This window comes from Mytilus californianus, unplaced genomic scaffold (assembly GCF_021869535.1).
Source record: "Mytilus californianus isolate M0D057914Y unplaced genomic scaffold, xbMytCali1.0.p SCAF_3, whole genome shotgun sequence".
Lineage (NCBI taxonomy): Eukaryota > Metazoa > Mollusca > Bivalvia > Mytilida > Mytilidae > Mytilus > Mytilus californianus.
The window spans coordinates 92,284,616-92,304,946 of NW_026262679.1; the positions used below are offsets into that span (position 1 = coordinate 92,284,616).

General features: G+C 30.5%; 1 protein-coding gene across 5 annotated transcripts in view; it reads right to left on the reverse strand.

Annotated features, from left to right (window-relative positions):
* Positions 1-20,331, reverse strand: part of LOC127735447 (retinal dehydrogenase 2-like) — a 68,073-nt gene that overhangs the window by 19,547 nt on the left and 28,195 nt on the right. For all 5 annotated transcript variants that reach the window (XM_052245612.1, XM_052245611.1, XM_052245615.1 and 2 more), the window contains 4 exons: positions 3,915-4,000; positions 1,434-1,538; positions 973-1,113; positions 140-269 (listed from right to left, as the gene is read on the reverse strand). In XM_052245612.1, the coding sequence (XP_052101572.1) occupies positions 140-269; positions 973-1,113; positions 1,434-1,538; positions 3,915-3,962 (424 nt within the window). In that variant the 5' untranslated portion in view covers positions 3,963-4,000. The remainder of the gene's footprint in view (positions 1-139; positions 270-972; positions 1,114-1,433; positions 1,539-3,914; positions 4,001-20,331) is intronic.

The window sequence follows — 20,331 nt, forward strand, 5'->3', positions numbered from 1 at the left end:
CAAGTTTTTGACATGCATGAATTATTACGTATCAATCTCATGTTTTTATATTTACATGTATATAATTTCTTATCATTAAAATATGATAAATATCGGTGCTGACTAAGCACAAGCATCTCACATTAAGACTAAGTCTTACCAATGGGTATCGTCTTCCCTTGTATCTTGTCAGACCATCCAGCAAAATATCGTAAACATTTGATCGTGTAAGGGATATCAATGCCATATGAATCTTTAAACGGCTTTCCATTATCTAGCGTTTCTAAACTCTAAAATTCATATTTGTACTATGCTGAATAATTGTTGAGAATATTTTGGTAAGAAATTAAAATTCTATCGTATCTTTTTGACAATCTATATCGAAATTGTTACGATTTTTTTTCTGTAGACCCCATGGGGGCCTTTGAGAAAGTCATTATCTTTAATAGTGTTTGTTAAAGGAAACTATAGTGACATTTTCCTATAAAATATCCGTTATATTACACGAAAATGACTTTAATAATTGCTAGTGTAACCGGACAAATTAGATTTTATTATGCAACTACTATCCAATGTGGATTCGAACTTACATTCGGGTTCTTTTGTAATGAATACGTAATTCAACAATTTGAATTGCAAAAACTTACGAAATTCTGTATTTGCACAAAGTTGTTCGATTGCTGTCTCATTAATGTTTACTCCTTAACTTATTTTTCTTTGTATATAATGTTTTTATTTATGTTACAAATAACAAAAGAATCAGAATGTAACGAAGTTACGAACATAAGTATTTTAATAATGTTATTCAACCATCTGAGTACGTTAACAGTACAGTCTTGACTCGTGTGGGCTCTCGGTGTTCAATTTCTAGGGAATCAGGTGTTCATGTAATCATATTATTTAACAAACTGAGTACGTTACCAATACAGCCCTTCACTTAATATCACATTTTTCTTTACTGTGTAGTTTTGTTTTAATTCTTATTTTGCTTACAGCCATATAAACAGCATCTCTCTCAATAAGATCCGCCAGTTTTTGTAACAGTTCTCCGCGTGTACTTGCGTCCATTGTCCGCCATGCTGAATCTGGTTGGAACGCTGCTTGTGCTGCTTTAACAGCTTTATCAATATCGGCCTATAGAATGAAATAATAATTGATTTCAAAACATAATAATACATCCCTGGATTTCTAATGTTTAGGTGAGAGTTTTCGTGATGAAGGCGATTCCAGAAAAGCGCTTAGGACGCACGAAATTTCAAAAGTGCTTTTTTCAGGACTTCAAATTATGGTCATGCATAAAAGAATGTTATTCAAGAAGTTATTTAGAAGATAATAATGTTATGGATATATATGCCAAAGAAACTTTGCTAGACAAAAATATATTAAACCTGTACTTTCCATAATCTTGTTGTTAACGTTAACAATTTTACATTTGAGTCTCTACGTCTTGTTACCTTGTCTCCCTCTTGTATATCAACAATCTTTTCTCCAGTTGATGGATTAACTACTGGAAATGTTTTCCCACTTGTAGAATTCACCCATTCATTGTTGATAAAGATCTGCAAATATAATAATTCAACATTACAAATCGCGTGTACATCGACAAAATAAAGGAATATTATTATATTAAACTTTAATTTTTGCGGTAAAATATGCGAAATACAACTATTTTGAGGATGCATTTGAAAAATAGAAGTATTTGATAATTGAAAAGATATTCTAGATTCAAAACTATTAACAAATTTCCAAGGTGAGCAGTCCCCAGCAAAAATAATACAAACTTGAAAAAGGTGTTGTGTGCTCTAGCAGTTTTAATTTTTAACACACTTCATAATATTTGTATTATCTCTAGCAATAATACAAAAGTGTTCCACTTAAAGGTCCCCTACTCAAAGAGTTTATAAAAGGTATACATGGCTCAAATCGACATGTCAAGCGAATTTGTAATATTCACTTCGTAGATCAAAATACTGTTTAAGTTCCTGCCAAATAAAGCATTTATAATGTATGAATATATTTATAGAATTTTTTACAACCCGTGGATTAATGTTTGACACTTTCCACTTATAGTTATCTTCCTTTTTTAATTAAATGGGTGGATCGAGGGTTTTTCGATTTAGAATTTTTTAAGTAAATACAAAATGTTCTGTACTGAATGATTCGTAATGAGCTTGTACTGTAAAACTAGAAGAGTATTGACCGAAAAAACTCTATTCAAATAGTTATTATTAGGTTTCTTTGTACAATGAAAAAAGGCTTATATTACATTTTTTCTGTTAAATTAAGGACTCTAGTTACTGAATGTTTAATAGAGCACAAACATATTTCTATATCTTTAAACATTAAATTATTGTTGTTGTAAAGATAAGTATTGTCAGAAAAATTATCTTTGAATCAGTGAGGTAAAATATTTCTATATATTTAAACATTAAATTATTGTTGTTGTAAAAATAAGTATTGTCAGAAAAATTCTCTTTGAATCAGTTAAGTGAAATATTTCTATATCTTTATATACAGAAGAAGCTCAAGCGTTCTCTTGACTATACCATAATGGTGACATCAAGATTTTAAACAATTGTACTTAAATATGATTAAGTTATGACGGTTAAACATAAGCATTGTATTTTATGATCCATGAAGCACCTGCAGCTCATAAAAAATACAGACAGTATCGGGCAAGGTAAACTCGCAATTACTCTCTCTTGTTATATTCTTGATCCTTAGTGAAACATATGCAGATCTATGTTAAATAAACATCTGTTTTTAAAAATTGAATGGCTTACAAGAATGCCAAAAAAAAAATTTAATTCTAATCTTAATTTTACACAATTCCCATTGTCAAACATGCTTATATTTCACATGAAACAATAATCCATTTAAAAGATAACAGGAATAATAATAAAAATGTAGGTCGGTACAAAACCAACCATCTATACCCGACTACGCAACAAAAAGACATACAAACAACGAAAAAACGGTCACTATAGCCTGTCTTGGTTCATGATAAAAAATGTGGTGGACAAATACCAATTTTGAGAACGCACACACATCACCCTTTGCCTATCTAGATCATATGTCGTAACACTACAAAACAAGATAAAACCTACACAGTTCAGCTACCAACAGGATGACCATTAACCTGAACAAGGAAATAAAAACAGCTTATAATTTGGAATGATTGGTAAAAAAATGTTAGCTATTACAGGAAGCTAGGTAAAGTATCTACAGCTATTGGTTGGATACTGCCACTCAAGAAACACTTCTTACAGGTACTTATATTTATCTTTCAGTATTCATGAATTCTATAATATTGTTTTAATCATTGGACATTTTAGTTTTTCCAAATAATAATAATGATAATAATAATAATAAACAATTTTTCTATTAATATTATTTAATTAACGATAACATGCTACAGATTTGAATTTAAAATAAGGTACGACAGACAACCCTAAAACATGAGAAAACCAGAAAAGGCCTCTAGATGACCATATGCGATCTTTAACAAGTGTTTATACTGGCAGCGAGATGAGAGTTTATGCTGAATGTTGAAATCCTCGGTGTGTCCTTGCGATGAGCAACAGCAATGAAAGCGCCGTTCCTTTGCTATCAATTGTATACTCGCTACTAACTTGAGTCTGGACAGTTTAATAATGATAGAATTATATTGTTGCAAAAAACAAACAAAATTACCCTAAACAAAAAAAAACAACAAAAAATATACAAAAATAAATTTATAAAAAGAATAGAAATATGTTTTTTTCATGAACAAAGTTGTCACTGTATGTCTATAATGACAATTCAGAACAGAGAAAGGCACTTCAAATCTCCTAGATTTATAATGGAATAAGATAATTATGATTACATGAAAATAACCCTCCTAAAATACATTCAAACAAAGAATAAATAAAAAAAGGTAATGAAAATGAACTGACCTTGGTACACTTTATTTCAGGTTTTGCTTGTGGTTTTGGTAATCCCATCTTCCAGACTTTATTCTATAACCAACTGTTACAGCTGTCTGTCAATAAAAAAGATATAAATGATTTTTTTCTCTTTAAATAGGTTACCCTCGTCACGTCATATTTCCTTTATGAACAAAAAGTCGATCTGTGAAACAGGTCATTGAATTAACAACACAACTTGATCGTGGTAGAGTGATAGAGCACCACGTGTAGAGCGCACAAAATGTATCTTTTGTTTCAAATATTATATTACAAATAAGAATACAAATATTAATTACATATCAAGTAAGCCATATTAATCGATTTACTTTTTGTATCAGATTAATCAAAACTAAAGAGATAAAATAAAATAATTGTTGTTAGTTTTGTACGTTCATGATAAGTCGTCTATCTCTCCCAACAAAAAGAAAGACAACGTCAATCAAAATAAAAGTTTAGTTCACCTTCAATAAGTAATCATCACTTTTGACACGGTAAGTGAAACCCACCCTGTGAAAGTAACAAATTACGACACAACCCAATTAACTGCACATGAGTTTATACTTCTTCGCTAAATAATTTTATTAACTAAAATACAAAGACAGAAAACTGTAAACAGCAAAAACGACCAACAAAAGAAGATCTACAATTTTTTTTAAGGTCAATGTGAATTAACTCAATGTACACCTTATAAGAGTTATTGCCATTAAATGACAACTTTTGACATATTTTAGTGTTTTAACAAATATAAGAAAAACTATAAAAGATAGACAGAAACCTTAAAAGACAAAAGGATTAACAAAACAATATCTACAAAGTTATTCACATTCTCCTTTGAAAATGTATAATGATATTTTGTTCTAATTTAAAAATACCTATGTTTCGTCAATATCATATTTGTCTTTGTATCTTTACACAAATTTACAGATGGATATCGCAATTATATATTGTTACAGTGATCATAATATAACTATGTCATTCTTTTAATACACAAATGAATTTAAAACTAAAAATTATAAAAACAAGTACCAAATGTCACCTATGTTTGTGTAATGGTATGCGCATGATGCAGTTTACACTATTTACTGAGTAACAATGACATTTAAAAACATACTAGAATAGTTTAGTTAAGAAGAAAAAATCTACAAATCTGTTTAATGACCGATATAGTTTTTTGTCTTCTTTTATGAGTTATTACCCTTGAAAGATTTTTACCAATTTTAGAGCTATTTTTAACTTAAATCTTGAAAATTATGATAGACAGACAGAAACTGATATTGCAAAAATTGTTACCACTGCAAGATCTACAAATGAATAATTATATTTGTAATTGACATTTAAACCCTTATGCTACCTTCTTATCTCTAGCTATTATCTTGAGAGATAAAATAATGGATAAACAGAAAATGTCAGAGCAATAATGATCCCCAGTACAAGATCTACAAATACGTCACATTTTGACTTTTTGTCTTGAAAACTATATTTTGTATATTAGATTGACAGAAACTGTAAAACAGCAAAACTGAACAGCAAGAACAGATCTACGTAAAATCCATATGACATTAATTTTTAAGGAACCCTTTGAAGAAATGATTGCCCTTACACGAAAACCTTCACCATAGGTTTACGCGTCTTGTTGTAATCTTGAAAATTATGATACAAAAGAAGAATTAAACTATCATGATAAAGATCAAACATGTTTACAAGACATGATTAACAACTGTATAGTCTGTATGACAAATTTGTCAAATGACTTCGTGAAGGAGTTATTGTACTTCAATGACAATTTCAGCATTTTACCTATAGTATCATGAAATCTATCATACATAGAAGATACAAGAAACTTAAATCTAACATTAATAATCTGCAACACTAGATCTATAAAAATAACGTGATAAAAAACTTAGATATAATTGTTAAGATGTGAACAGAAAAATATGAAACTTGGTCTAAGTATTCCATAGTGTCAAAGGTGAACGATTTGGATTCCTTCGGACATCTACTTCAAGATGACAAAATACAAAATGGACATAAAAGTATGTCTGACTGTCAAATCTTACCTCAGAGGTTTCAGCTCTTTTATTGTATCCCATTTTGATTTTATAGTTCCCGACGAATTTATGCATTAATTTGTTTTTGTTCAAACACTTGTTTCTCTTTGCTACTGATGACAGTTATTTTAAAAAGCAATTCAATCTAAGTAAAATGGTTTGGTTTGATTTAGAACCTTGTATTCCTATACTTTACGACCATTTTTTCATGAATACCTTTACATTTCAATAAAGCATTTTGTACACAATTCTTGATACTTTTATGATTTAAGAAAAATAACAATACAAAGGTAGTAGCTGCAGTAAAATGTGCGACTGAAAATCGGTAATGTGACCAAGAAGTAAACGACTGCTCTTTTGGGTAAGGTGAGCCAATATGTGGTTTATATGTTACAGTTTTTCCAGTGATATGGTATTGAACTGTGTTGAACTACATTAACTCATAAACATAAAAGTATTTAAAATTGAAATTAATAATACCAACATTTTAATAATAGTGATAACTTCACACGTATGCCATGAATTTATTGCAATTGTGTGCCTAAAACAGCATCAAATGCACATTCATTCATGTTTATGAATGTAAATGCACAACGCATGTAACTTGCTGTAAAACTTCGATGTTCCAATGAACAAGAAATTCAAACTTCAAATTTGGAGAAGGCAAACGTTGGCTGTAAAGTTTTGATACTGATTCCGCATATTGATCGTGGAAAGGGAGACCACCAAAATATAATGACCCTTGTTCATGAACCGACTGAAAAGAATATTGCCTGGCTACGAAACACAGAATTTTGCTTGAATCCTACACAAGAAATCAGTTTGAGGTGGCTGATTCCCTTTTGTGGCACCATCAGATGTTTCTAATGAACAATTTTTTTCTCTACAACTTATGGTACAATCAGATTCACCATTTGAAGGACAATGTTTTTTTAAAGTGGATGTTGTTGCGAAAAAAAACTAAAATCAGAGCATGTTTTTTTTAAATAAATGATTCATATCAGAGTATTGTGCTTAACATTTTAATATTTATGCTTCTAAAGATGTTTAAATATGATTTTATAGAATGAATTATTTAACTTTTATTCATTGTCTATTCATTCCAGTTATTATGTATAATCCCTGTGTTAATTTCATATTCAATTTAAAAACTTAATCAAATTGATTCATTATATGATGTTTACGAAGAAAACTCTTTATTCTTCAAGGTATTTATCAATATATTAATTCTTTTACTTTTTGTTGCTAAAAAGTCAAGCTAGCAACCTTTCCCGAATAAGGTAGCATCGCTTTTTACTACGACGAAAACCCTCAATTCACATCAATAGTGTAAATTCCTTTTAGTTGTTTTAAACATTTTTCTTTGTTTTAGATGCAAATTATTCTATATGTATGTGCATTTTTATAACTAAGAGGTCATCGTCTTGAAGTTCAACATCATTTTCGATGTGAAAGTATTTTAAATCCATTTTTACATTGTAATTTATCAATGAAGTTCCATAGCTAATTAAAAACCTTCCATTATACGCAAGCTTTTAATGTTATACGATATTTGTTCACAGAGTAAATTTAAATTACAATTTATAAGCTTAACAAAAAACCAAACTTGTTTTAAAAATATAATAACACTTCAAAGTTCCAGTATTAAAACCGTGGTCTACTTTATAATTTATTTTTACAAAATCACAGGTTCTAGTTTTATAAATCATTTTAGATTTTTCGGTATGAATTAAACAATTTTACCAATCTAATGATATATATGTGGTTGAAGGACAGAGGTAATTATCCTTTGTGATGACACCAACAAAATGATTATTTTCCCTAAATATATCACATCATGAACTGTAAAGAAATGATCTGCTTGAGTAGATTGTTTCCAGAGTAAATATTTGCTTAAAATGTTAAAACCCCTACTTCATCTTCAAATTAAAATTTTCAATCAAGAGACCATTATTTTGATGAATCCAGGCCAAATATAACATATCCATCAGCAAAGAATTCGTGTTCTTTAAAATGATTACCAATCTGTAAAAGATTGGTGAATAATCCAAAAGTCAGAGGCCAATACCCAAAACAAGACTGCACAGTATTAACAATGCCTGATTTCGAACACAAGAGTGACAAACTAATTGTGGCAAAAATAAAATGACAAAAATAAACGAATTTTGAGTAAACAAATAAAATGCAATCCCTGCGTCTGGTATGTTTTTTTTTATTCAATAATTCATAGTTTGAAGCAATATTACATTTTTTTAATTGTTTTTCTGCATTGAAATTCTGTACATGTTTGTTCTGGGCATTGTACAAAATCATGTTTCTGTACTGTTTATTACGTTGCAGCATTAAATATTTTATGAAGTTCTTCTACTGATATTAGGATGTAGGACGACATGATTTTATATCAGCAGGTGCGTTCTTTGAGGTTGCTTCAGTAACTGAGAGCATTTGATACGGTATAATATTCGGTATTATTGTTTTGCTTGTGCTTAATAGCAATTCTCTGTAACCACCAACTAAGTTGCGGCACGCATATTCTCCGATTTCCTTGAAATTTTGTTTGTTGGTAGCTATTGACAAACATGTAAGAAATATATTGACAAAAAGTTTGTTTGTGTCCCCGTTGCAATGGTTACGGGTCCCCTTGGATTTTGGCTCTAAATTGCATTTTTTAAGGTAGAAAAGCTACGATTTTTAGGCAGTTATCATGCACTCATATCAATCTTGAGGAATATTGTAACATTTGTTCATTAAAATATAAGATTTAATTAGTTAGATAAAAGATATAAAATAATTCTAATGGTGGCAACACTGATTAAAATAAGGGAATTTTCATTGCATTCAAGAAGGCTAATTATGGGCATTTTGCACTAATTACACACTTTTGCATCCACACCTAGGGTGGTTGCTAAGGAAACCCAAAAGTGAAATTGTTGTTATTTTGTAAAATAACTTTGACCTTGTTATCAAAATATCTCATAAACTATGACAGTTAAAGGATGAAAATCAATTGAAAACAGTTGCGCATTCAATGACCTTAAGTTTAATTCAAAGGTAAAAGGCTATTGATGATATTTGATCTTGACCTTGAGTTTTTTTTAAGTAGATTTTGTCAGAAATGGTTACAAATATACCCATACCTTGAATAGAAAAAAAAAATCAGAACGATTATTGCTTTTATTTGGTTACAAGGTTAAATGCCAGAGGTCAAGGTCATGTCAAAAGTTTTTAACAACGACCCTTACTTGATACAAAGGAACCTAGCAACCATACATATTGGGGTTCATACTAATATGAACTGTTATAAAGATCTTTATTGAAAGGTGAGGGGTCAAAATCGTTACCAAAGACTTAAGTAGCCATCCTCGTGTAGGAAAATGACTAGCAATCATCAATGTTTGATCCCTTGTGACAAAAATCCGAAATTTTGAAACTAAAATGTAATTCTTACTTTCAATTAGAATGTCAAATTCCTTTTGAGAACAGAAAAAAATTACTGACATGATTTTACTCATGTGTATTTCAGTTAATCATCAGCCACGTTGTCTCCTGTTCTGACTTAAAACATCATAGATATTTTTTTGTTTGTATTTAGTGTTCATGAAACTTTAAATCAGTCGAAATAAGTACTAAGGCTGTTTTCCCAGGCATATATATAGGTTTACAACAAGGGGTAAGTGGTCAATATCGTCACAGTACTCTTTAGTAGCCATTCTCATATCGTGGAAAATGATTAGCAATCATCAATTTTTGTAATGCTGAGGACAAAATGTAAAACAAATCTTACTGATCATGATTCAAAGATATTTCCTTTAAACTCACCTGGCCCTTAAGAGCTTTATGAGGTTATACAATCACTGGGCGTTCGTTATTGTCATCACTTTGCACATTGTCCGTCTAAAATATTTCCGTTTGAAACTGCATAATCAAATGTTATTAAACTTAAGAGTAATAATGCATAGCATATATTCTGTAAAGAACCCATATTCTGTTGCCACCTGATAAAAAATATGGCTGGTACAGGTAAAAATAGAACACTGAAATTAAAACGATAGTTCTTGGCTTAATCTACCCCCTATATTATGGTCGGTAGGTGTTGATCTATCTTATAATTTTCAGAAGAGAAATTAAATGTCAGCTTTTAGCAAATTTTACAGTTATTTTAATTGAAATCTATTTTAGATAGAAAATAAAAAAATACTTAAAATGACTTTTAACGGCGATTTTTATCCAGTTTTTTTTATTGGCCTGGCCTACAGGGCAAAAGTCTGGTTCTCTGAAATTACTTGGCAAATTGGAACTAAAACTTATCATTCTAATGATAAATAGATACAAAAAAAAACATCTGAAGGGACATAAATACATTATAATATAGAATAAAGAACACTGTTGAATAAAAAAATAATTTTGCGTGTTTGCGTTTTTTCTAATTTTATTGTATCAATTTTACGCATACATACCAGGTGAATCATACAGAATAATTCGGGGCCTTGGATAAAAGGTAATTTAGCATATTTAAGTTATTTGTATTGAAAACTTTTATAGATAGATGGAATTTTTTTTCAGCAAAAATTTCCAACAAGACTATTTAATCAACATGACAGAAATTGTCTAAATTGACTCCATATCGACGTTATGCCCTTAAATGACGATCGTTACCCGTTTTTAAGTCTAATTAAAGGTAATTTTGAAATTGCAATAAATCGAGAAAAACTTTATACAACAAAAATACTTAGCTAGACAAGATCTACAAGAAAGTCAAATCTGGCATGATTCTTCAGTCAACTTCCCCCTTCAAATGATGATTGTATCCTTTGTGTTTTGCTAAAACTTATTGTCGATAAGGAGAAACTGTACACAGCTAAAACAATCAGCAAAAAACAAGATGCTGAAAAACTATAAAACACAGAGAGAATTCAAACTTTAAACATCAAAGTCAATCAGCTATATAAGATCTACAGACATGTCAACATGATCATAATAAAGTTTGTCTACTCCTTTAGCGAGCTATTGCCCTCAGTGAGAATTTTTCTCCGATTTAAGTGTTTTTAACGAAAGCAATAACGGATATAGTAAATTGTAATAAGCAACAATGTTAAAAAAAATAAGATCTACAAATAAGTCAATTGACAATTGGCACATATTGTCATTCAAAGTCATTATTTGCCTACTTTTGTCTTTTTGGCAATTATTAAAAAAAAATGTTTAGTAAAAGAATAACCATAACAAGTAAGAATAGGCAGAATTAAGATCTTTAAATTAATTATCATATTAATCAGAATCGACTCATTATGGAAGTTTTTGCTCTCATTTAAAAAAAAACAGAAATCTAAAAAAAAAAATTATGGAATCGCATAAAATGCTCGGACGGCAAATATAATCAAAGTACTGAAGTACTGAACATCGGATGCCTGCAAGTTCTTGTGGAGGGCCGTCACAAGCACTTGTCTCCGAAAAAAAATCACATCTCTATACCTGAAAGTGAGGTTAATGTACAGAGATATATTTTTTTCTAAGACAAGTTCGTGCATGGATGATGAATAAATGACAGGGAATTCAACCTCACCGTAATAACTATTATATTGTGGTGATACAAACCAGTATACTCTGGTTTGTTGTTATATATTATATTAATATTTGTATAATTTATAACAGTTACATGTATATATAATTTTCATCCATTTGTATATCATTCTATTCTACTATTCTAATAATAGTGCAGTGCAAGTGCATGGTGGACACTCTTCTGTAATAATTCGATTTTTCTGATAGATTGGATTTGAGTAGGCATTTATATTTTCCCGCAAAACGTTCTTCAGATATTCTTCCGCATGCGTTAACACAATTTTTCTGTACGTGTGCATATTTATTAATGATTTTTTTACTTATATATATATTTCTAACGACAAAACTTTTTCATATTATTAATTTATGTTCTAAAAAAAATATTTTTATGAGTATTCATTGAAGAAATGAATTTATAACAAGCGTTAAGGAATATTATTTTGCACTCGATAATGTCCGCGTATTTACTAGTATACGATCGGTTACCAGTCAAAAACGAAAGTCAAATCTCTGTGGCAAGAATACATCGGAACGCCCTCACGGTCATCGCGATGTAAAAATGACATTGATTCAATACTATCAGAGCAGGTTAAAGTTTACTCCGAGTTGATTAGCACTAGGGTTTGGACGAAAATAGCGCAGAAAAACTTATCGGATGTATTGATATGAAACTGACGGACGATGATAGACAAAATATAGAACGACAAATTGACGTTCATGAATTAACAAAGACAGTTAAAATCTTTAGAAAGATAAGTCTCCTGGAAGGGATGGGATTATATCGGAATTTTATCAAATATACTGGGACCACATCAAAACGGATTTCACTGAAGTATCTAAGGAAGTATTTGACGAAAATGAACTCAGTAAATCGCAATACCAGGGAATGTTAACTTTACTACATAAGGGACGGGAACGAGAATTAATAAAAAAAAACTGGACGCCTTTAAGCTGGATGAATACTGATTATTAAATTATAACAAATATTTTGGCAGAGCGTCTAAAATCGTTGTTAAATAGAATTATTCACCCGGATCAAAAAGGGTTTGTAAGGGGGAGAAATATATGTGATGGAAATTTTACAGGATATTATTGAATATGTAGAAAATGATGGATATAGAGGGATTAGTTATATTTCTAGACCAGCAGAAAGCTTTTGATAAAGTCGAATGGGGATGGCTTATAAATGTAATGGAGGGCTTCAATCTTGGTAATAATTTTTGTAGCTGGACAAAAATGCTATTTAAAAAATGCCAACACTTGTATTAAAACAAATGGGTTTCTGTCTAAATCCTTTTCAATAAGCAGATCCATAAGACAAGGATGTCCTATAGCCCCCTTTTTATTCATAATACAAGCGGAACCAATGGCATGTGTCATTCGCTCAAATGTAGAAATACAGGGAATCAAAATACCAATGGAAAACGGACGTATTGAAACTAAATTATCAATGTTTGCGCACGATACGCAACTTATAAACAGGTCCGATCAATCCGCTGAAAAGGTCTTTGAAATATTGGAAATATATTAAAAAGCCACCGGTTCCAAAATTAACTTCGATAAAACAAAAGGCTTGTTTATTTGGAGGCTAACGGACAAAAAAAAACAATGTTCAAAAAAATATCCTGGATCAAGGATAACATAAAAGCTTTAGGGGTGCACCATGGTTATAGCATTAATAACAGTAAAATATGGGATTCCATAATTGGCAAGATAAAAAACTGTATTCACGTTTGGAAAACAAGAAATCAAACTTACAGTGGTAAAGTTTTTGATTATAAAAAACTAATTAATACCTATTTTGGGATACGAGGTTGAGACGAGGGGTATACCTAATGAGTGTGAAAAAGAAATAAACTCACTTTTCTGGGATTTTGTTTGATGCTCCACAGTCAGCATTGTCGACAGAAAATTATGTTGTCTAGATGAAATCTTCGGGGGATCAAAATGATCAAATTGGAAAGTTTCATAAAAAGCAAACATGTAAAATTAATTTATAGAATTTTAGAAAGTTAAGCACAAAGATGGAATGCAATTGCCAAATACTGGATGAAACTCTTTGACCAAAAATTTGGTTTTGAATATATTATAAGTATGTGTAAAGATCTTATTGGAATTAACATTAAGTATATATGTCAAATTTTTAACCAAAAGGTGGTTACTGCATGGTGTGAACTTTATAGTAAAATGACCGAACGTTAAAAAAATAGCATTCTTGAAGAGAATATATTTGGTAACAACAATATAAAATGGAAAGGGAAACCTTTGCTCTTCCCTTCCTTTATCAAAGAGTCATATTGCCAAAATAAAAGATGTTTGGAATATCGAAACGGAAACCTTTTAAAGTAATAAAATAATATTTGATAAACTAATGGATAAATGTAGTATATGGATATGCGAATACAATCTAATAAAGAAATCAATCCCCACTGATTGGATTAACGAACTAAGAAGCGCCATTAGTAATCCAACTAATTTGAAGCACATAAAAATCTAGAATAATAACATAAAAATTATGATATGAAAAGAAAATTTATTCCCCAAGAAAACATTCAATTAAATCATCATAAAAAAATATAATATTGCAAAATGTGAAAATAAATGGAATAGATCATTTAATACAGAACTAGACTGGCAATCAGTTTGTAAAAAACTTCACAAGCTGCCTGTATCAAACAATATTTTCTAATTCCAATAGAAATCGCCACATAATATATATAATCTAAATTGTACCAATGCGAAAGTCCGATGGCCTATGTAACTTATGTGGCAAATGTTTTGTAACCCAAGAGCATTTATTCTATTATTGCTATAAAATTCAAAACGTCAGTGAAGAAATAAAATGATTGCTATCTCTGTGCATATATATAACGCTTAGCTTTGATGTTCAAAACATTGGATATAATCAAAATCTTGATAAAACGCAAATATATATTGGTAATTTTATAGTGTTTTCGGGAAAAAAATAAGTATTTGGAAAGGTAGGAACGACATAATTCAATAAAACAGCATTTAATGAAACATCTATCCTCCGTATTTTTAAGAAAGATATGAAAGATTTTATCAAAATGATCCCTAAATCAAACAAAAAAACACTTATTCGGAATAGACAAACTTGGTCGTTTATCTCAAATATTGTAATTACTATTAATAGTCGAATTTGCTTATTCTTTGCTCGTTTTGTAGATATATATATACATTTTCATGAAATAACTTGTGGCTCGATATTATAGTTATAGTTATCCTTTGAATACAAAAGGCACACATTGAACTAGTGTATTGTTTATGTTTCGGACCATATGAGTATTGGACCGTACGCGTATGTTCATGACCATATGGGTATACTCATATGGTCCGACCATACCCGTATGGTTTGACCATATGAGTATATATTCGATTGGTTTTCAACGGGCCGGATCATATGAGTATTTAGACCATATAGGTATTTTTCGAATAAATTCAAATTTCCTTAACAGACACAGCTCGTTCTCTGAACCAAAATCAGCACAAGTTGTTAACTGAAATACTTTATCTGTGTTACATATTGTCTGAATCTTGGTATATTTGTTGTTTTGCCTTCGCTATCTAGAGTCAATTTTAAGCACCTTTATCCTGTCGACAGTTTAGTCCGTACGCGTGAAACCACAGGTGTTTGGGGCATGGACAATTTTTTTACTTTACCCCGGCGTTTAGATAAGATCACGTAGCTGGTGTGTTCATACGATCTTACAATAGCAGTGGTTTCTACATAAGAATAGAGAGGCAGCACGTAAAAACTACTGCAATTGTAACTCGTATAAAGAGGAGCATGAACAAATTAAATAACTAAAAATGATTTGAAATGTTTTAGAAATTTAAATTTAAAAAAAAACAAATTGAAACACCAAAGTAAAGAAAAAAGGAGGGTTCAATGCTGTAATTGCTAATGAGAAAAAATATTTGACTTCTTGCTCAACAGTTCATTTTAAATTAGTTATTTTCGGAGGCGACATATTATGTTTCGTAAAGGCAAATTAATAAAAATGACCATGCAAAAATGCTTCTACTATAATTTTAACTTGTGAGTAAAATTCATTTCATTTCATTAATCACGTAACAATGATTACCTAACCAAATTATTATCCAAGTCAAAATTTCATTTTTAGAAACTCTTTTAAAATTTATGACACCTTGCAGAATAGACCCATATGGTCATGACCATACGCGTATGGTCCAAATACTCATATGGTCCGGAACATTTACATCTCCATTCACCAACAATCGCCATTACCTATACAAGCTAGTTAGTTTAAACAATATTTATTCAGATAAATCATCACATAACGATATAATACAATAAAATTGAAATAAATATTTAGGATTCAGAAACAAGAAAATTTGCTTTTACAAATCTGTGTCCTTTTACACAAATAATACACTAATAGTCTTATTGAACAATACATAAATATAAATACTGGCATGCTCTGTAATAAATATATAAATATGAAAAAGGTGAAAAATACAATAGAGAAAAAAATAAACATGATTTTTTTTGTAATGTATAGTGTGAAATGCTTGGGTTCTTGTTGAATGATGAACAGTAACATCAAGAGTTAAAACGTTTGCTTTTGATAATGTATTTCTGCACCAAACTAAATAAATGATTAGTTTGCTCATCTGAGAGTACCGTTGGTCCAAAAAGCAAAATGTTTGTGTCAACTTGAACAGGTAGAACTGAAACAGATGCTAATAGTTCATGTCTTAAATCGGTATATATGGTACAAGATAACAGGAAGTGAAAATTTGTTTGTACATCACCACAACGACAGTTTGGGGAGTCTACTAAATTACGAAGGAATAGGTGAGAATTCAGCGAACTTGAATCCATTCTCAAGCGAGCATGAAGAATTTGACCAAGACGATATCCTACATAGTAATACATTGGGACCTTACTATTTTGGGTACGAATTTGTTATTTGAATAATGGAAGAGATTCACATTTTCTTATGTTTAAGTTAAGAGGTGTTCCATAGTCTTGTTGTTGGTGGGATAAAATATTCAGAATATAAACGGGTTCGTGTGTTAAGTTGGTGTAATATTATTTCTTTGTCTTGTATAATGATCATGTCTACTTCCCACTGAATCGGGCATTAAATACTCTGGAGTTTTATTATTCAAAATGTTGTGATAAAGAATTAATCTATGATTGCGACGTCTATCTGATAATTTTTCCCATCGAGTTTCCACATATAAATTATTAATACTGGTAAGTTTAGTACCCCCTGTGACGATACGCGCCGCGTCAAGCTGGATATTTTCAAGTTTAGTAATCAAATTCTGAATTTGAGAGTCCCAAACGACATCTGCATATTCGAGAATTGGGCGAACAAACGATATGTAAATTTTTTCAAGTGTAAAACTATCAAGAACATTTTTCATTTTCCTCATAATATTTATTCTTTTGTAAGATTTAGAAATTATATATTCAATATGGTCATTCCAGGATCCATTGTTGGAAAAAAGACACCTAGATGTTTGTGTTTGCTTACTATTTGTAGCTCTTGGGTATTCATATTTAATGGAGGATGAAAGGGTTTATTTAGTTTTTTTGAAATTATCATACTTTCAGTCTTTTTGGGCATTAAAATTCACAAGCCATTTCTTTCACAAATTATAAATCTTATCTAAATCGTTATTTAAAATTGTAGCTGCTTTTGTTGGATTGTCAACCATAATATATAATGAAGTGTCACCTGCAAATAGTTTAATTTGAGCTTGAATATCTTCTACAATATCGTTTATAAATATCAAAAAAAAGAGAGGGCCTAGAATGGACCCTTGTGGGTCGCCTGCATTTACAGGCAGCCATTCCAAACTCGAACCGTTAATTACCACCCACTGGACTCTATTTCTTAGATAATTTTCAAACCACTTTAATAAAGAACCCGTTATGCCCGTTTGTTGAAGTTTGAATAGCAGTCTCTTATGCCAGACTCGATCAAAAGCTTTACTTATTTCACAGAATACTACCCTAATTTCTTGACCGCTTTATATACGTTAATTCTATAGTTTATATTTTATACATATTTATATTACATACTACATAATTGTATTACTTTTTTGTAATAGTATTTCACTCACCACAGATTATGTTTCTTTATAAGTGCACATACATTTATTTCACAAATAATCCTTCATCGAAAATTCTAAAGTGTTTGAAGCACGTGTCCTGTCGATGTCAATATCTAACATATAAATCACTCCTGTTACACCATAAAACAACATGTTTCTTTTAATGAACACATGAAAGACTTTTAGTCGCATAGTATCGAAATACAATAAACATTATAATAAAATAATGGTTTCTTTAAAAATACAATTAGCTAGTAGTCTTTGATATTTAAAAAAAAACCCGAAGGAATAGACAAACTGGGACCAAGAGACTGTATTATTCATGTACGTCACAGGTGCAACAAATTGTCATTAAACAAATAAATAAATAAATAAATAAATAAATAAATAAATAAATAAATAAATAAATAAATAAATAAATAAATAAATAAACTGTACAAACAAAACAAAAAAAGAAACTTCACTTTGTAAAAGCATATAATAGACTGAGTTAAGCTATTGTTTTAGAAACTACATTTTGTAGTGGCATTGTAAAAAATCGAGATATGTTTTTTTTTAAACTACATTTTGTAGTGGCATCGTATACTTCGCTATTGATTGTTTTTTGGCTGTTTTTTTATTGAATAAAATGTAAGAGGAAATAAATCAGCCATATGCGATCAACAAATGAGTTAAGATAACTTACTAGGCCTACTTCGATTCGTCAAACTCGGGTTGACTAAACGGTTATAAAATCAGTGTTAATGCGCATGTGCGTACCCTTCCCGAATCGAAGTGAAAACTCTTCACGAGTTGACTCTCAAAATGGTGGATATAAATATAGCAGCAGTAGTTAATTTTCTTTTTTAAATACGTCGATAATAAACAACATGTTCAAATTTGTAACATTATTGAATTGAAGAACTTTTATCATTTAATCATTTCCAGTTCTTCCCAGGTCATTACATTCATTTTAAAACTCGTGTTGTAAGTAAAGAGAATGGATTGTCGTAATACATTCACATCTTACTCTTAGCAACTCAAATTCACGAAAATATCTTTTTTCTCTGCTCTATTTATAAACATCACCGACAGTATTTACACACGAAAAATATTTATTTCATTCCAAAAAAACAAACAAAAAACAATTTCACTAACAGCCCCTTTCTCTGGCTGTAATTTGTAAAATTTAAGTATTTGTATGAGACTTTTCTTTGCTGGAGCTGCTTGGCGCCATTTTGAAACTCTACTAAACCTGCCCCAACCCAGGGTTGATGTCGAGTTAACTCGGGTAGGTTCAAAAGGTCAAACTCGAGGGGGTTCGATTGTCAGTCGAGTAAACTCGAAAGACTCGACTAACACGAGTTGGACGAATCGAAGTAGACCCTAGTAATTTGAAAGCAACTCCTTACTATTTGTTGTCCTTCATTAATAATTTTTGTCCCTTACTGCGTTTTGGGGTTTTATTTTAAGAACTATAATAGATAGAGATATAATTTCAGAAAAACACAGTTAAAATACGTTGAAATAACTGAAAATTGTCATTAATTTTTTTGCCGTTCTGGAAAATTTTAATTGGTGAAGAGAGGCAATTTCCAGCTTAAATGAGCTTTGTGGCACCGTTAAAGTCCACAATTCCTCTAAAGTCCACAACACCGCTAAAGTCCACAACAAATTTCCGCTAAAGTCCACAACGCCGTTAAAGTCCACAAACTTTCCGCTAAAGTCCATAAAATGACCTCTGCTAAAGTCCACAAAAAACACCGTTAAAGTCCACAATAACAACTTCCGCTAAAGTCCACAAAAAAACACTGTTAAAGTCCACACAACCTTTTTTTTTTATTATTAAAAAATCAATTCGCTTTTTTTTTTTAATCCCGATGGTATAGATCTAATAAAAAGCATGGACTTGCTGTTCTTGGAAAGTATTTCTTATCCGCTTGAATTATATTTTTGATAAATGAAAAGATTCTGATTTTGATCCCCATAAAAGATTTTTGTATTGCGATTTTCTATGAATCAAACAGGCAACATTTCTGAAAAGTTATCTAGCTATGGTGCTCTTTTTGTATTTTCTTTGGTAACCATTTATACACACTGACATATCTTGGAGCCTATATTTGACATTGAAATTTCGTTTGCAAATATCTTTGCAAATATCTATAAAACATAAGAACGAAATCCATTCAGTTTCGGTTATGCTCCACAGCAGCCAAAACGGTCCCTTATTCCAAAAATAGACTTTAAACCATAATGTTCTTGTTTCAAATCAAAATAATGATAAATAAAAGAATTCCTCACATGCATTTCGTGGTGCTAAGCAGATTTCGATCACTCATTAGTTTGCATGTTTGTTTGGTTTTCAAAAAGGAAAATGTATTTGTTTCAGAATGCATTGAAGATGAATTGAATAGATTATACGCTGATGCGGTTCTGTATTATGTCTTACCCATGATGAGTACAAGTATAAAAGATTTGCGCACATTTTTAGAATGATGCTCTTCCGCGCTTCATAAAAAATGTACTTCGGTCAACGCTTTTACACCCCAATGAATTTACAAAAAGAAGCATTCAATTCTTAAATACAGGCATTTGTTAAAATCTTCAACTTACATTGTCACAATTACATGAATAAAGAGAATAAGCGAACATTCAATCAATTGAAATAAATTATTTATTTTCTTTTTTGGCACTCTCGCCCACAA